The sequence below is a fragment of the Salvelinus fontinalis genome, chromosome 25, assembly GCF_029448725.1.
Source record: "Salvelinus fontinalis isolate EN_2023a chromosome 25, ASM2944872v1, whole genome shotgun sequence".
Lineage (NCBI taxonomy): Eukaryota > Metazoa > Chordata > Actinopteri > Salmoniformes > Salmonidae > Salvelinus > Salvelinus fontinalis.
Genome location: NC_074689.1, coordinates 1,848,077 through 1,866,782, shown reverse-complemented (window position 1 = coordinate 1,866,782; position 18,706 = coordinate 1,848,077). Strand labels below are relative to the sequence as shown.

The 18,706-nt window shown below is 44.2% G+C and overlaps 1 protein-coding gene and 1 non-coding gene across 7 annotated transcripts in view; both read left to right on the top strand.

Moving 5' to 3' along the window:
- LOC129822738 (SWI/SNF-related matrix-associated actin-dependent regulator of chromatin subfamily D member 3-like) overlaps positions 1 to 18,706 on the top strand; it is a 59,578-nt gene that overhangs the window by 13,830 nt on the left and 27,042 nt on the right. Inside the window, exon 1 of one of the 6 annotated variants that reach the window (XM_055881094.1) lies at positions 7,072 to 7,505. The exons of 1 other annotated variant lie outside the window; for it this stretch is intronic. In XM_055881094.1, the coding sequence (XP_055737069.1) occupies positions 7,428 to 7,505 (78 nt within the window). In that variant the 5' untranslated portion in view covers positions 7,072 to 7,427. Of the gene's footprint in view, positions 1 to 7,071; positions 7,506 to 18,706 lie in introns of those variants that run through there. 4 more of the 6 variants (XM_055881105.1, XM_055881101.1, XM_055881106.1 and 1 more) reach the window with 4 other exon arrangements.
- On the top strand, positions 8,419 to 8,494 carry trnaa-ugc (transfer RNA alanine (anticodon UGC)). Its single transcript has one exon. It is a non-coding gene; the product is annotated as a tRNA-Ala (tRNA).

The following is an 18,706-nucleotide window of genomic DNA, read 5'->3' as shown; positions in this document are numbered from 1 at the left end:
CGCATGTGTACTCAGCTATATCCTGTTTCCGAGCTGTTTTCATATTCGCTTTTTTTTGGTCTATTTCTAAGTTGCACCCGCGGCCGCCATGGCATTTCTCATAAAGAAATATTTCACTGCGACCTGCTGCTGATTGTCAGGCAGTGAAAGCAGGCTGTTTCTGAGTGATTGGTGGGGAGTTCCGGGGGGGGGCGGTTTGTGTGTTGAGAGAGCACGAGCACTATAGCTATTGGCTGAGGCACTTAAACTAGAGGGAGCACTATCGTGGTGACTACTTTATACCAGTTGTTGGTTGGTTATTTAGAGAGCCAGTCGTTATGGAGACGTCTATTTCCAACTGGAAACTACGTTGGGGCATTACATAAATTCGCTCGGAGGTAGTTTAAACGGCATTCTAATGTTGACTTTGCTTAAATTAAACGGTATCAAGTGAAGTTTTTTAAAATGTATGCTCAGTTATTGGGTCTCGGGGGCTGCCCGAGTGGAAATTTGAAATGGAAGTTATGGAACTCCCTTGCGCGGTTCTTTCAATGGGGAAACGTCCTCAATGGCCAGGTCGCAGTTGTAAATGAGAAGTTGTTCTCAACTTGCCTACCTGGTTAAATAAAGGTTAAATAAATAAATGAAACTGACATTAAATGTGGATAAATTATACATTTGCCTCTGGCCACCAAGTAGCCTATTAATCTATATGCCATTGTAGGCTAAACAGTTCTATTTTTCTTTCGTCAGACCAGAGGACAATTATCCAAAAAGTACGATCTTTGTCCCCATGTGCAGTTGCAAACCGTAATCTGGCTTTTTTTTATGGTGGTTTTGGAGCAGCGGTTTCTTCCTTGCTGAGCGGCCTTTCAGGTTATGTTGATATAGGACTCGTTTCACTGTGGATATAGATACGTTTGTACCTGTTTCCCCCAGCATCTTTACAAGGTCCTTTGCTGTTGTTTTGGGATTGATTTGCATTTTCCCATGATGTTAAGCAAAGAGGCACTGAGTTTGAAGTTAGGCCTTGAAATACATCCACAGGTACTCCTCCAATTGACTCAAATGATGTCAATTAGCCTATCAGAAGCTTCTAAAGCCATGACATAATTTTCAGGAATTTTCCAAGCTATTTAAAGGCACAGTCAACTTAGTGCATGTAAACTTCTGACCCACTGGAATTGTGATACAGTGAAATAATCTGTCTGTAAACAATTGTTGGAAAAATGACTTGTGTCATGCACAAAGTAGATGTCCTAACCGACTTGCCAAAACTATAGTTTGTTAACAAAATCACCCAGAGGCCAGTCGTGTGAGAAACTCGTCATCATGCAAGCGGTCAGACAAGTGAAAATGATGGTCAGTAAAGAAAACTTTAAGCTCGTCTCTCAATTCAAAAAAAGTGTCAATAATTTGCCCCTTGATAACAAGTGCACTTCTGTATGTTGTAAAAGCGTTACAGTGTTGCTGCCCATATCATTGCACAATGCAGAAAATTCACAAGAGTTCAGGGGCCTTGTTTTAACAAAGTTAACCATTTTCACTGTAGTGTCCAAAAGGGGATGAATAACTTTGCAATACACTGTAAATTGAATAATACTCTTATTGCAATGTGGATGGCTTATGAAGAGCCTTTGTTTGTGCATAATGTAGTCTATGGTGTTGCCAGGGAACAACATCCTCTTCGAAGAAGTAGGAGGTGAAGATCTCCCGCACACAGATTGCCTCTCTTGCTGCGTTGTTGGACCCCATCCTTGAAACATCCTTCAGAGCAGCAGACTTCTCCTCTGGCACATGGCGGCGAGCTGCAGATCCCCACCTGGTCCTCGTGTCCATCCTCATGAAGTTATGAAGGACACAGGTAGCCTTCACGCACCTTAATTCTGGGACTGCCTCCAGGAGGCCACTCCTAAGTAAAAAGCACACGACAGCCCGCTTGGAGTTTGCCAAAAGGCACCTAAAGGACTCTCAGACCATGAGAAACCAGATTTTCTGGTTTGATGAAACCAAGATTGAACTCTTTGGCCTGACTGCTAAGCGACACTTCTGGAGTAAACCTGGCACCATCCCTATGGAGCAAAGTACAGAGAGATCCTTGATAAAAACCTGCTCCAGAGCGCTCAGGACCTCAGACTGGGGCGAAGGTTCACCTTCCAACAGGACAATGACCCTAAGCACACAGCCAATACAGCGCAGGAGTGGCTTCAGGACAAGTCTCTGAATGTCCTTGAGTGGCCCAGCCAGAGCCCGGACTTGAACCTGATCGAACATCTCTGGAGAGACCAGAAAATAGCTGTGTAGCGTCGTGCCTCATCCAACCTGACAGAGCTTGAGAGGATCTGCAGAGAAGAATGGGAGAAACTCCCCAAATACAGGTGTGCCAAGCTTGTAGCGTCATACCCAAGACGACTCGAGGCTGTAATCGCTGCCAAAGGTGCTTCAACAAAGTACTGAGTAAAGGTTCTGAATACTTATTTAAATGTCATATTTCATTATCATTATGGCTTATTGTGTTTCTTTGTCATTATGGCTTATTGTGTGTAGACTGATGAAAAAAAACACAATTTAATCAATTTTAGAATAAGGCTGTAACGTAACAAAATGTGGGAAAAGTCAAGGGGTCCGAATACTTTCCGAATGCATTGTATTTGTTGATTTAAATCTGACTTTTTTTAATATGAGTAATCCAGGAATGTCATAAATTTATTGACACAAGAAAACTCAAGAAAATATCAACTCTGCAGATCGCAGTTATTACAATGAATGGCTAAATTACTTCCGGACACTAAGGGTTCGCGGAGCTCCTCCTCACCACTCTATTGTGTCTGTGTGCCCATTCAATCAGACGGATACTGTAGGAATGGTGGTTCGGTTTAGGAATGATAATTCCCTGTACTTCATCGTTGCACTAAAGGGTCAATCTGGGATTCAATTTCAACTAATTTCAAAGTCCAAAAATGGATGTTCCCTTTATTTAAATGTCAAAAAGGAGAACATATAGATTATTCATGACTGTGTCTAGTATATTTCCACATATTCCTACATCGCACTGCATCACAGTCAGTGAGGGTGGGGTCCTTTTTTCATTTAAGCAGACTGCGTCTATTCCCCTCCTAGACAGGGGTGTCTGCTCACCAGTATGTGCCTCCTCTGCTGGCAATTGATAGTACTTTTGCTCCCTGCAAGCACTTACCCCAGGTTAGCCCCCCTCTCCCCCCTATTTGCAACAGAATGGGATATGACCATTTTGGTGAAATTGGTAGGCCTATTGGTGAGGAAGACAGCGGGGGTCCAGCAAGGGGTACTCCTGCGCACAAGCCGACGATGCCTTTTCCTGAACTGTTGGATCTCTTTGTTATCTTTTGACGCCCACGTGTGAGAAACAAGGACACCGTTTCTCTCTGGCTCTGCTTGTTTCAAGGTCTATTTATTTGGTGCTTGCTTGACCTTACACCAGAACAGATTCATATTTCTATTATATTATTTTAGATTGTTCTATTCTACTGTATATCTAGTTAGAAATGAAAATAGATGCATAATATAAATAACATAATCACTACAACACAGATTTTTCATGCACAAGAAAAATACATCCATCTTTTAAGGGGACGAAGAATGGAGTCAACCGTAAGACCACAATATCTATGGGGCTTTGCAGCACATACTGTGTTCTGTAGATCACAATTGACAAGAGGCACTTCACCCATCTCAACAGTAGGTGTCGCCACCAACAAGGGAAAAACACGTTTTAAAACGGGGACAGAGTACACTGCCCAATAGATGGATTACATTTATTGAATGGCTCAAAGACCAATAACTGGAAAAGATGATTTTTTTTTTTAGATCATTTGAAACCATTAGCTCCACACGCCCTTTAATTTGACCTATCCTATGATTCTGTTTGCTATTATTTTGAACATGTTTCTCAGTTTCCTCTAGCTAGTTAAATTATGAATTTGCGCTGGGTGCCACTTCTCCCTCATTAGGGGTCAGAGTCGCTCCAGGGGAAGTTGAGGAATCGTGACCTTTGACCTAGACGTTTACAGGCCCACATACCAGCTGGCCCTTGGCTACAATAACTGAACAGTACTGCTGTCACTTGTTCGAGAAAGTCTCCCTCGCTTGCCAGAGCACTCAAGTCCAAGCTCAGAGTGGAGAATGTAGGGAAGTGGGAACTCGATTACTCTCAATACAGACAGTATTCCCTTCCCCCGGTGCTGTCCCATGTACCCCCCTCTGCCATTTCAATAGAAACACCTTGTATCAAATCCATTTTGGAGGAGATATACCACAGAGAGCATTGGGGTAGACATATGTCTATCTTTCTGCCGTCAGGTTTTTGATATGTTTTTGATCCGTTTTGAATTAGAGATTCGTTGGAATTGTTCCACTCCTTGTCCCGTGTGGCTGAGTTGGTAGAACGTGGCGCTTGCAATGCCAGGGTTGTGTGTTGCATTCCCATGGGAGACCAGTATGGCAACAACAAAACAAATGAAAATGTATGTAAGTTGCTCTGGATATTGTTCCATCCTATCTCTAACCCGCCAGTGCCACTACCATTTCTCACCCTGGCCACATATTACAGAGCTGCTGGTGACAATCCTAACAACTGGCATGTGTCATAAGCCTTTGATCCTGCCCAACTTCACAACCCTTTGTTATTTAAATCAACTCATTAATATTTCACTCCCTTGTTTGGTCAGTCAGAGGGAGGAGAGAGAGAGAGGGGGAGGAGGATTCTGTGAATCAGTATAATGACCGGCGGCCATGTCCGCAACAGACAGGTCTCTCTCCACGATTTAGTAACCCGACCAATGGGCAGACTGCCTCGCTCTCCCTTTCTCTCTGAGGTCCCACAAAACACATGCAGTCACACCCACGTGCATGCAGACACAGCAGGTTGACGTTTATTGGGATGAATCTTGCCCTGGAGGCAGAACTGAGCGATTTCTGCTAGATGGGCCAGTTTAAAAATTCATGAAAACAAACATTATATATTTCTTGCCTTAATTTAATGTCAGCATTCAAATATAATCCAATTGTATTGGTCACATACACATGGTTAGCAGATGTTATTGTGAGTGTAGCGAAAACGCTTGCATTAGCGTTAGCAGTGTGGTTAATGTTTGGGCTCAAATAACATTTTATTTGTCACGTGCCGAAATAGAACAGGTTTAGACCTTACAGTGAAATGCTTACTTACAAGGTTAGGTTTAAAATCTGATTTAAGGACTTTGTGGCTGTGCCAGCTAGTGACCACTAGCTAAATCCTGTATGGACATGCGTCATATTGCAATTGCATGGGTCCTCACATCATCAGGGGGCCTCATGGGGGGGGGGGGGGGGGGGGGGGGGTGAAACAGCATAATGTTGGGAGTTAGTATTGAGAATAGTAGAATACACAAGGTTGCAATTTAGAAACTTGGTAAATATGATAGGCTGTACAGTGTGACAGAAGTGTATGTAGATGGAAAATTTCTTTTCAGCTACATTTGATCCTGTTACTTGGGAGACACAGCGATTTTAGGTTTGATACTGCACTCTGTTTGAGTAGTAATATACAGTGTGGCCCCTTTAAGAGCAGTTTTCCTCTTGTTAGGTCAGTCACTTAGTTACTCAATTAGCCCTACCCACTGGGCACAGACGTCAATTCAACGTCTTTTCCGTGTTGGTTCTGCCTAATTTCCTTGAAATAACGTGAAAACTACGTACTACCCTGCATCCCACTACTGGCTTGCTTCTAAAGCTGAACAGGGTTGGTTCTGGTCAGTCGCTGGATATGAGACCAGATGCTTCTGGAAGTGTTGTTGGAGGGCCAGTAGGAGGCACTCTGGTCCCCCAAAAAGATCCCAATGCCTCAGAGCAGTGATTGGACATTGCCCTGTGTAAGGTGATGTCTTTTGGATGGGACGTTAAACTGGTGTCCTGACTCTCTGAGGTCACTAAAGATCCCGTGGCACTTATCGTAAGAGTAGGGGTGTTAACCCCGGTGTCCTGGCTAAATTCCCAACCTGGCCCTCATACCATCATAGCAACCTCATTGTCTAGGGGAGTGGTATTAAAACTTTTTCAGTGGGGATCCCATTTTTTCCACCAGAATTTTTGGGGACCCCGTTTATTCGCAAGAATTTCTTGCGATCCCACCCCAAATCTAATGACAACCTTAAAATCTGTCCATTTAGATTTTAAACAAATAACCTTCAATTCATTGCATTTTCATCTCTTACCAAAATGAAAAGAAACCAATAAATACATTTCCTCAATAAAATTGCGTTCTTCAAATGACCTTTCTAAAAAAAAAAAAAGTTTCTAAATCGTCCCATACAATAATCGTAATTATTTCCCCTGCAGTTCTCCCCGACTTTGAAACACGGGTCTAAGGGCAACTTCACCCTACAACTAATGAAGCGTGGAGGGGAAGAACCCTTAGACCATTCTGAATGCCTCTCTGACAATGCCAGGCTAAGCCAGATATGGGATACGTCCCAAATGGCACCCTATTCCCTATGTAGTGCATTACTTTTAGCCAGGTCAAAAGAAGAGCACGATATAGGGAATAGGGTGCCATTTGGGACATGGTCAGTGAAAGGCAGGAAGTGAAGGTGCTCTGACGGAGGCCCTCTCCAGTTGTGAAGTGGGCTTTGGAGGAGATTAGTCGGCTCATTAGACACAGTGTTGCACACAGTTGTGTCCAACCAGGAACTGTTCTCTGAATCTTTGCCTCGCTGACCAATGACAGTACTATGCCAGATAAATATGATAGGCTGTACAGCGGGATAGAAGTGTATGTAGATGGCAAATTTATTTTCGGCTACATTTGATCCTGTTACTTGAGAGACACGGCGATTTAGGTTTGATACTGCACTCTGAGTAGTAATATACAGTGTGGCCCCTTTTTAAGAGCCGCTTGTCCTTTTTTGAGAATGAGTTGTGTGCTGTGCTGAAAGGGGCTGACCATGGCCTCTGGGTTCGTCACTAGGAGGTGGGAATGTCTGAGGCTAATCTCCCCAGTCCCCTTGCTCAAACAACCAGGCACAGGCAGCCAGTCACACCGCATGCCCTTATCTACCAATGGAATGGAATGCAACAGCTGTGGCAGGGGGCCGCCAGGGGTGGGCCGGCTCAAACCCCCCTGCCGGGGCCCCCACTCCCCCTCTCCGCAGGGCTTCTACTCTTGAAAGGCAGATCAACTAAAAAGTGTGCTCTGAGACAGAGTGAGCGCCTCGGCCGGGCTGCACGGCAAAAACACAGAGGGAGAGAGAGGGGGAGAGGGTTTTAGAGAGAACGAAGGAGAGCGAGAGAGAGAGAGTCAGGGACGGCGCTAGAAAAGGAGAGCACAAAGAGGTGGAAAGTGAAGCAAGGGAGGGGATTTGAAGGGGAAGAGGGGGAGAGAGAAAGACAAAAGAAAGAGAGGGAGACGTAGTAGAAGCGAGGGGACGGCGCAAATGGCTACGGAGGAGACGGCGGGAGGAGCGCGCAAAGCCACCAAGAGCAAACTGTTTGAGTTCCTGGTCCATGGAGTGGTGAGTATCTGTCATTGAGACAGAGAGAGCCGGACCCTGGCGTGTGTGTGTATATGTGACTACTCAAGCGTGTGTGTGTGTGTGTGAGAGAGAGCATGGGCGCATAGGCAATCTGAGAGAGATAGCTGTCCATGTGAAGGTTAAATCCAGCCCTCTGGATCCCACACTGTTTTCTTTTTAAAGAAGAGAGGGAAGGAGTAGAGAGCGGAGGGGGACAGCCATTTGAAATGCAAAAAAAAAGAGAGAGAAGGAAGGAGAGAGAGAGAGAGAGAGACAGAGAGATGCTAGCAGCAGCCAACCCCCTGGCTATCAGAGCACACTGAGCATGCTTGGAGTCAGCGAGTGAGTGGGGGGAAGCAACCAGCTCACTCAAAACAGTCTCAGAGCGGTGTTAAGATAAGCACGCTGCTATGATCATTTGAACATATACGTAGGATCATGTGGATAATGTTTTAATGAATGTTATTGGAGCATGCTTCAATGTTTGAAATGCAGGAAATTGAGCTTATTTAAAATAAATAGTAATGGGTGAATTTCACATGGTTTGGGGAAAGGGGAAGGTCTGTCACTGCTGTCATAACATATGCAGCATTACCTGACCTGGGAATACAATAGTGTATGATAAGCACAATGCTGTGGTTGTGGAGTTATGGATGTATGTATGTGTGTGTGTGTGTGATGGATGGATGGATGTATGTGTGTGCGTGTGTTATGGATGTGTGTGTGTGTTATGGATGTGTGTGTTATTGATGTGTTGTGTGTGTGTGTGTATATTATGGATGTGTGTATTATGGATGTGTTGTGTGTGTGTCGGTTATGGATGTGTGTTTTGTTCAGACTGGCAGGTAAAACCCAAAGCCCTGAGGCTTTAATAGAGACCACTGTCAATGTGTTTCATCGTCTAGTCCACAAAGGCCCCGTGTAGCTCAGTTGGTAGAGCATGGCGCTTGCAACGCCAGGGTTGTGGGTTCGATTCCCACGGGGGGCCAGTACAAAAACAAAAAAAAAGTATGAATGTATGTACTTGTAAGTTGCTCTGGATAAGAGCGTCTGCTAAATGACTTAAATGTAATGTAAATGTAAGTCTTTGCAAATCCTTACCCGCCTATTAAAAGTCAGAAGGAATATGAATATACACATCCAGATCACATTCATTGTATTGGCCCGTTCATGTACTACAAGATTAAGTGCATTAAGCATAAGTGCACCCTTATCAGGGCTGTGAAGCACAGCATACCCACTATGCACGCTCTGGTTGAATCAACATTGTTCCCGTGTTATTTCAATGAAATTACGTTGATCCGATGTGGAATAGACATTGAATTGACGTCTGCCCAGTGGGCAGAGACTGAAGTGAAACAATGAGCAAAGGTGATGATGAGCCAGATGAGTGTGTCTTCTCAAAAGACCAGTTAACCTCTCTCTCTACCTCTCTACCTCTCAATTCAATTCAAGGGGCTTTATTGGCATGGGAAACATGTGTTAACATTGCCGAAGCAAGTGAGGTAGATAATATACAAAAGTGAAATAAACAATAAAAATAAACAGTAAACATTACACATACAGAAGTTTCAAAACAATAAAGACATTACAAATGTCATATTATATATATATATACAGTGTTGTAACAATGTACAAATGGTTAAAGTACACAAGGGAAAATAAATAAGCATAAATATGGGTTGTATTTACAATGGTGTTTGTTCTTCACTGGTTGCCCTTTTCTTGTGGCAACAGGTCACAAATCTTGCTGCTGTGATGGCACACTGTGGAATTTCACCCAGTAGATATGGGAGTTTATCAAAATTGGATTTGTTCTCGAATTCTTTGTGGATCTGTGTAATCTGAGGGAAATATGTCTCTCTAATATGGTCATACATTGGGCAGGAGGTTAGGAAGTGCAGCTCGGTTTCCACCTCATTTTGTGGGCAGAGCACATAGCCTGTCTTCTCTTGAGAACCAGGTCTGTCTGTCTCTGTCTCTCTAATATGGTCATACATTGGGCAGGAGGTTAGGAAGTGCAGCTCGGTTTCCACCTCATTTTGTGGGCAGTGAGCACATAGCCTGTCTTCTCTTGAGAGCCATGTCTGCCTACGGCGGCCTTTCTCAATAGCAAGGCTATGCTCACTGAGTCTGTACATAGTCAAAGCTTTCCTTAAGTTTAGGTCAGTCACAGTGGTCAGGTATTCTGCCACTGTGTACTCTCTGTTTAGGGCCAAATAGCATTCTAGTTTGCTCTGTTTTTTTGTTAATTCTTTCCAATGTGTCAAGTAATTATCTTTTTGTTTTCTCATGATAGGCTCTGTTGGGTGTGTTTGTGTTTGGAAACAGAGCCCTAGGACCAGCTTGCTTAGGGGACTCTTCTCCAGGTTAATCTCTCTGTAGGTGATGTCTTTGTTATGGAAGGTTTGGGAATTGCTTCCTTTTAGGTGGTTGTAGAATTTAACGGCTCTTTTCTGGATTTTGATAATTAGTGGGTATCGGCCTAATTCTGCTCTGCATGCATTATTTGGTGTTCTACGTTGTACACTGAGGATATTTTTGCAGAGTCTCAATTTGGTGTTTGTCCCATTTTGTGAAGTCTTGGTTGGTGAGCGCACCACAGACCTCACAACCATAAAGGGCAATGGGCTCTATGACTGATTCAAGTATTTTTAGCCAGATCCTAATTGGTATGTTGAAATTTATGTTCCTTTTGATGGCATACAATGCCCTTCTTGCCTTGTCTCTCAGATCGTTCACAGCTTTGTGGAAGTTACCTGTGGCGCTGATGTTTAGGCCGAGGTATGTATAGTTTTTTTGTGTGCTCTAGGGCAACGGTGTCTAGATGGAATTTGTGGTCCTGGCGACTGGACCTATTTTGGAACACCATTATTTTGGTCTTACTGAGATTTACTGTCAGGGCCCAGGTCTGACAATCTGTGCAAAAGATCTAGGTGCTGCTGTAGGCCCTCCTTGGTTGGTGACAGAAGCACCAGATCATCAGCAAACAGTAGACATTTGACTTCGAATTCTAGTAGGGTGAGGCCGGGTGCTGCAGACTGTTCTAGTGCCCGCGCCAATTCGTTGATATATATGTTGAAGAGGGTGGGGCTTAAGCTGCATCCCTGTCTCACCCCACGACCCTGTGTGAAGAAATGTGTGTTTTTTGCCAATTTTAACCGCACACTTGTTTGTGTACATGGATTTTATAATGTCGTATATTTTACCCCCAACACCACTTTCCATCAATTTGTATGGCAGACCCTCATGCCAAATTGAGTCGAAGGCTTTTTTGAAATCAACAAAGCATGAGAAGACTTTGCCTTTGTTTTGGTTTGTTTGGTTGTCAATTAGGGTGTGTAGGGTGAATACATGGTCTGTTGTACGGTAATTTGGTAAAAAGCCAATTTGACATTTGCTCAGTACATTGTTTTCATTGAGGAAATGTACGAGTCTGCTGTTAATGATAATGCAGAGTATTTTCCCAAGGTTACTGTTGACGCATATTCCACGGTATTTATTGGGGTCAAATTTGTCTCCACTTTTGTGGATTGGGGTGATCAGTCCTTGGTTCCAAATATTGGGGAAGATGCCAGAGCTAAGGACGATGTTAAAGAGTTTTAGTATAGCCAATTGGAATTTTTTGTCTGTATATTTGATCATTTCATTAAGGATACCATCAACATCAAAGGCCTTTTTGGGTTGGAGGATTTTATTTTGTCCTGTAACTCCTTCAAGGTAATTGGAGAATCCAGTGGGTTCTGGTAGTCTTTAATAGTTGATTCTAGGATTTGTATTTGATCATGTATATGTTTTTGCTCTTTATTCTTTGTTATAGAGCCAAAAAGATTGGAGAAGTGGTTTACCCATACATCTCCATTTGGATAGATAATTCTTCGTATTGTTGTTTGTTTAGTGTTTTCCAATTTTCCCAGAATTGGTTAGTCTATGGATTCTTCAATTACATTGAGCTGATTTCTGACGTGCTGTTCGTTCTTTTTCTGTAGTGTATTTCTCTATTGTTTTAGTGATTCACCATAGTGAAGGCGTAGACTCAGGTTTTCCGGGTCTCTATGTTTTTGGTTGAACAGGTTTCTCAATTTCTTTCTTAGATTTTTGCATTCTTCATCAAACCATTTGTCATTGTTCATTTTCTTCAGTTTTCTATTTGAGATTTTTAGATTTGATAGGGAAGCTGAGAGGTCAAATATACTGTTAAGATTTTCTACTGCCAAGTTTACACCTTCACTATTGCAGTGAGCGTTTTATCCAGGAAGTTGTCTAAAAGGGATTGCATTTGTTGTTGCCTAGTTGTTTTTTGGTAGGTTTCCAAACTGCATTCCTTCCATCTATAGCATTTCTTAATGTTACTCAGTTCCTTTGGCTTTGATGCCTCATGATTGAGTATTGCTCTGTTCAAGTAGACTGTGATTTTGCTGTGGTCTGATAGGGGTGTCAGTGGGCTGACTGTGAACGCTCTGAGAGACTCTGGGTTGAGGTCAGTGATAAAGGGGGGGCATATGGGGGAGGGAATGCTGTCACCTGCAGGCAGGTGTTTGTCCCCCTGTGTGCTGAGGGTGTCAGGTTCTTCTCCAGTTTTGGCATTTAGGTCGCCACAGACTAATACATGTCCCTGGGCCTGGAAATGATTGATTTCCCCCTCCAGGATGGAGAAGCTGTCTTCATTAAAGTATGGGGATTCTAGTGGGGGGATATAGGTAGCACACAGGAGGACATTTTTATCTGTTAAGATAATTTCCTTTTGAATTTCTAGCCAAATCTACCTCTCTCTACCTCTCTCTCTCTCTACCTCTCTCTACCTCTCTCTCTCTACCTCTCTCTCTCTCTACCTCTCTCTCTCTCTACCTCTCTCTCTCTACCTCTCTCTCTCTCTACCTCTCTCTCTCTCTCTACCTCTCTCTCTCTCTCTACCTCTCTCTCTCTCTCTACCTCTCTCTCTCTCTCTACCTCTCTCTCTCTCTCTACCTCTCTCTCTCTCTCTACCTCTCTCTACCTCTCTACCTCTCTCTACCTCTCTCTCTCTCTCTACCTCTCTCTCTCTCTCTACCTCTTCCTCTCAGTGACGTTTTACTCTCTGTTTCACTCCCAGTTGAGTTAAAAACCAGGGTGCGTCCCAAAATGTTCTCTCTGCAGTCCAATAGGGCGTTGGTAAATAGTAGTGCACTATAAAGGGAATAAGGTGCCATTTGAGACTAATCCCTATGAATATTTACTACAGTAGGCTAAGACAACACAACTCCCCCTCTGGAGATAGGACATCTGAAAGACCAGCCACATTCCTTCACACACACACCTACTGGATTTGATTTGATTTGATTACTGTTGCACTTATGTGGAGCTGTGAAGGTCCAGGTGTTCCAGCCTCCTGCAGGACTCTTTCCACGCGTGGTGTTTCAGTCCGTGGGGGAGAGGTCTCTTGGAGATGGCCCGGTCTTGGAGGCCTGTTGGGTGGGCGCCACTGGGCGACCCTGAGTCTCTCTCTCTCTCTCTCCCTCTCTCTCTTTCTTTGAATTTTCAATTCAAAGGGCTTTATTGGCACGGGAAACAATGTTTACATTGCCAAAGCGAGTGAAATAGATAAAACAAAAAATGAAATAAAACAAAAATAAAAAAAATTGACAGTATACATTACACTCACAAAAGCTTCAAATGAATAGACATTTCAAATGTCATAGTATGACTACGTACAGAGCGTGTGTGTATATGTGTGTGACTGCTATCATGAACTTTGCCATGCCCCTTAAGATTCTGTTACGGAGCTTCTCCAATCACATTTTTAGCCCTATGTGGGTTAAATACACTGTGGCCTCTCCAAACCCCTTCAACCCTCCTACAGACGCCATCAAAGGTCGTCTCAGATATCCAACCACATGGCATATTAAATTGCTGGCTGGCTGGCAGGCAGAGTTGTGAGAGACGGGGAAAAGTGGAGGACAGAAATCAGATATGGGCTGCTGTTGGCATGGATTTGTAAGGATTTGGGAAGACAATACTGCAGAGGAGGACCACCCAATAGGGCACAGCCAATAGGGCACATCCAATCAGCCAATAGGGCTCAGCCAATAGGGCACATCCAATCGGTCAATCATTCCTTTTCTATACTTTACAGGATCCCAGTTAGTTAACCCATTATTTGCCCACTATAGTATTACCACTCCTTCAATCAGGTCTCTCCCCTATCCTCTCCCAGTCCCCTGCATTCAGTTGTGCAACTGACTAGGTGTCCCCTTTCCCTCTACCTTGGGTGGCCACACAGCACGGTGGGGTCTGGCCACACGCCCAGTCTAGGGGAAACGCTCCACCCTCCTGCCGAGATAGGAAGTGGACAGTGTGGAGGAAGAAGAGCCAGGGTCTTCTTGTCAAGGTAACCAAAGAAAGAGACCAGCCAGCAGCACCCAGACCCCAACAGGGCTGTTAAAGTTAGAGCCACTTTCTCTCTGCCCCAGGCCCCAGAGAAACCACACAGCTGCCTCTCCGCCCGCCCGTAGCCAGCAGAGTGACAGCAGCACCTGTGCGACTGTGACTGGGAGAGGACATGGACTCCATTGCTCCTCAGCCTTCTCTTCAACTCAGGGGCCGACTAGCTGGCCTCCATTTTAATGGGATCACTTTGCAACCAACAGGCAGAACTTAATGCACAGCTGTACGTTACCGCTGGATTCCTTAAAACGTTACTAACGGGAGATAACATGCACCTGCGTGTTGAAACCAAAAAACCCACAGGAATAAACCAGCAGATCAGTTGCTCTTCTGTTGTTGCTGTGTCAAACGATTTAGATACCAGACAGCCGCGTCTAGCTTCTCAACTCCTGACCCCAATGAAATATTGACCTATCAGGAACATTGAAAATACCAAGACTGGTATAAATCTACAATATTTATTGTAAGAATATAGACCCAGTATAGTACAGCACTGTACTGAACTGTACTCTGTGGTGGGCAGTAAGATTTGATGTGTATATACAGTTGAAGTTGAAAGTTTACATATACTTAGGTTGGAGTCATTAAAACTGAGTACACCCCTAAGTGAAAATGACCAGATTGGGCCCAAAGTGTCAATATTTTGTGTGGCCACCGTCATTTTCCAGCACTGCCTTAACCCTCTTGGGCATGGAGTTCACCAGAGCTTCACAGGTTGCCACTGGAGTCCTCTTCCACTCCTCCATGACGGCATCACAGAGCTGGTGGATGTTAGAGACCTTGCACTCCTCCACCTTCCGTTTGTCCCACAGATGCTCAATAGGGTTCAGGTCTGGAGACATGCTTGGCCAGTCCATCACCTTTACCCTCAGCTTCTTTAGCAAGGCAGTGGTCGTCTTGGAGGTGTGTTTGGGGTCGTTATCATGTTGGAATACTGCCCTGCGGCCCAGTCTCCGAAGGGAGGGGATCATGCTCTGCTTCAGTATGTCACAGTACATGTTGGCATTCATGGTTCCCTCAATGAACTGTAGCTCCCCAGTGCCGGCAGCACTCATGCAGCCCCAGACCATGACACTCCCACCACCATGCTTGACTGTATGCAAGACACACTTGTCTTTGTACTCCTCACCTGGTTGCCACCACACACGCTTGACACCATCTGAACCAAATAAGTTTATCTTGGTCTCATCAGACCACAGGACATGGTTCCAGTAATCCATGTCCTTAGTCTGCTTGTCTTCAGCAAACTGTTTGCGGGCTTTCTTGTGCAACATCTTTAGAAGAGGCTTCCTTCTGGGACGACAGCCATGCAGACCAGTTTGATGCAGTGTACGGCGTATGGTCTGAGCACTGACAGGCTGACCCTTCCCCCCCACCCCTTCAACCTCTGCAGCAATGCTGGCAGCACTCATACGTCTATTTCCCAAAGACAACCTCTGGATATGACGCTGAGCACGTGCACTCAACTTCTTTGGTCGACCATGGCGAGGCCTGTTCTGAGTGGAACCTGTCCAGTTAAACCGCTGTATGGTCTTGGCCACCGTGCTGCAGCTCAGTTTCAGGGTCTTGGCAATCTTCTTATAGCCCAGGCCATCTTTATGTAGAGCAACAATTATTTTTTTCAGATCCTCAGAGTTCTTTGCCATGAGGTGCCATGTTGAACTTCCAGTGACCAGTCAGTATGAGGGAGTGTGAGAGCGATGACACCAAATTTAACACACCTGCTCCCCATTCACACCTGAGACCTTGTAACACTAACGAGTCACATGACACCGGGGAGGGAAATGGCTAATTGGGCCCAATTTGGACATTTTCACTTCGGGGTGTACTCACTTTTGTTGCCAGCGGTTTAGACATTAATGGCTGTGTGAGTTATTTTGAGAGGACAGCAAATTTACACTGTTATACAAGCTGTACGCTCACTACTTTGTAGCAAAGTGTCATTTCTTCAGTGTTGCCACATAAAAAGATAAACTCAAATATTTACAAAAATGTGAGGGGTGTACTCACTTTTGTGATATACTGTATATTTATATGATATCCAATTGGTAGTTACAGTCTTGTCCCATCGCTGCAACTCCCATGCGGACTCGGGAGAGGAAGGTCGAGAGCCATACGTCCTCTGAAACACGACCCTGCCAAGCTACACTGCTCGCTTAACCTGGAAGCCAGCCGCACCAATGTGTCGGCGGAAACACTGTATAACTGGCGACCAAAGTCAACGTATATACACCCGGCCCGCCACAAGGAGTCACTAGAGCGCGATGGGACATGACATCCCGGCCGGCCAAACCCTCCCCTAACCCGGACGCCGCTGTGCCAATTGCCTCATGGGTCTCCCGGTCGCGGCTAGCTCGAACACAGCACGGGATCAAACCCGGATCTGTAGTGACGCCTCTAGCACTATGATGCAGCGTCTTAGACCGCTGTGCCACTCTGCAGACCACATACTGTATGTTTTTAAGACAAGTTTTTATTAAACGGGAAAATAAATAGAAAATACCAACACAAGCTTCACATGAATAAAATGTGCGGAGTATATTGCCACAGTAGATCCTCTCTAGTAAACGAGGAAATATTACATTTACATTTACATTTAAGTCATTTAGCAGACGCTCTTATCCAGAGCGACTTACAAATTGAATTGAAATATGTAATTTCAGTTATACAGATTGATTGTCAAATAGTTAAAATCTGTGCTTATCCAGCTCAAATATTAGATTTACTGAAGATAATACTCACCAGAGGTCTAAATAGTTTTTAAGAAATTTTGGCAGCAACCAGGACTCCAATTTAAAAACAGTTGAAATTCTGTTTTTCCTGTGTTTAAAATATTGTACAACAGCTGATCTATTACGGCAAGGTACTTAATTGTTAACCAGAAATGATTTGATATTGATAGAAAAACTGCTGCATTGGGCCTTTAACACCGACATCTTAGGGAACGGTAAAATGGTTGCCAATAGTGGTTGTAATTGAGATCAGCTGTGCGGGTGATCTTAGCGCATATTGATGGTTTAACCAGAGATCACCTTGTGGTAAGAGGGTGCTCAATGTTGGTTGCAATTGATTCATGAACTGTAAAGCCAGAGACGGTGGCATTGTTGTGGCTATTGTTGTTATTCGAGTACTTCAAGCATAGAATATATTTTACAGATCCTATAGGGCTATTCCCTATTGCCATTTGTTCCTCATGTTACGCTGGTCGTGAAATGGCTGTTTCTGCGGCTGTTTTCCCATGTGGGCCTTGTTCCATCGCAAATGGCACCATATTCCCTTTATAGTGCACTACTTTTTACCAGAGCACCATATGTTTGACCGTCCTGTGAGCTCTCTGACTGGGAGAGACATCTGCAGCCCCAGAGTGGAAACAGCGGTGACCCCGAGGCTACAGTAGTGACTGACACAAACTGCACCTAACGTCTCCCGTGACTCTATTTCACACAGTCACAACCAAAGCACTAGTGCAGATAAGATGGAGTTAATAAACGGATTGCTGTCGATGATTAATAGTGTTTGGGTTTGTGTGTCTTTGTGTGCTTTTAAGCGATTTGTAGATGTGCATACAGTATGTTAGCTCCCAATACTCCCCAACTCGTTTTATCTTGATTTCACAACAGTTTAGAGTCAATTGGAAAAACCCACACAATGGAAAATGTTAAAGCACTAGCTTAAAACATGGGTGACGCAAGGTCATCCCAGAGATCTTATTTGGCAGAGCAGTATAACCTGTTACTGTGTTCTGTCTGTTTATTGGGAGATTCTCTATAGGTTTTGCTTACTCCTCCGTCCTCTTCTCGCCTCCTTTTGGAAAAACATCAAAGGTAATCGAGGAGAGGGAGCAGAAATGTGGCAACGAATGAAATTAGACTCTCCTTGTCCACTAGCACGTCGTCAGGTAAATTACTTTTGCAGAGGAGGAATCCCAAAATGTATGTGTAAAGTGGTAAAAAGTAATGTCGCCAGCGGTTGCAGACATCTTATAGATAAAACGATAAGTAGCGTAACGTTTTTCAACGTGTGCATGCTTTTCCCCTTGACAAAACAACAGATGATTCAAAGGGGGTATGGCAGATATTAAAACTCTTCCACAAAGGACTCAGGTAGGATACACATGACTATCCTCTACGAAAGGGGGATATCAAGGAGGGGGGGACACTTTTTTTGGGAGGGGGTTGCCTACCAAAGAATAGACACTATCCTCAACCACTTATCGGTTTCCGAGTCATGGAGGAGAGAGGACGGAGGAGTCGAGGAGATGACGGTCTTTTGACTAAATGAGAATCTCCCTGAGTTCACGGGAGAACTGGGGAAGTGGTCAGTAATGTGGGGCTATTGTCACTCCATTTCCCACTCTGCGAGGTGCCACATTTCACAGCCATCAGGGAACCATAGTGCAGAACCACTTCCTGACTGATGAAAAGAGTTGGGTTTGTGCCCCAAATGGCACCATACTCCCTATATAATGCACTACTTTTGACCAGGACCAATAAGGTTCAAAGTAGTTCATTTACAGGGAATGGGATACCATTTAGGATGCAGCCTAGGAGACTTTTAAACTCTCCTACCAAGGCCACTTTGATACTAAGTTGTAAAGGTGATTGTTTGCCAGATCACAGGGGTTCCTATCTCATCTATTTGCTATGAATAAAGGGTTATCGCAGGAGTCAAGACAGGGGGTGTATGTAGGAATAGGCTTTTAGCCTCGCTCAAATAATGCTCATGAAATAACCAATATGACACAGTTCCTCCTTGTGGAATGATTATTATACAGTTTT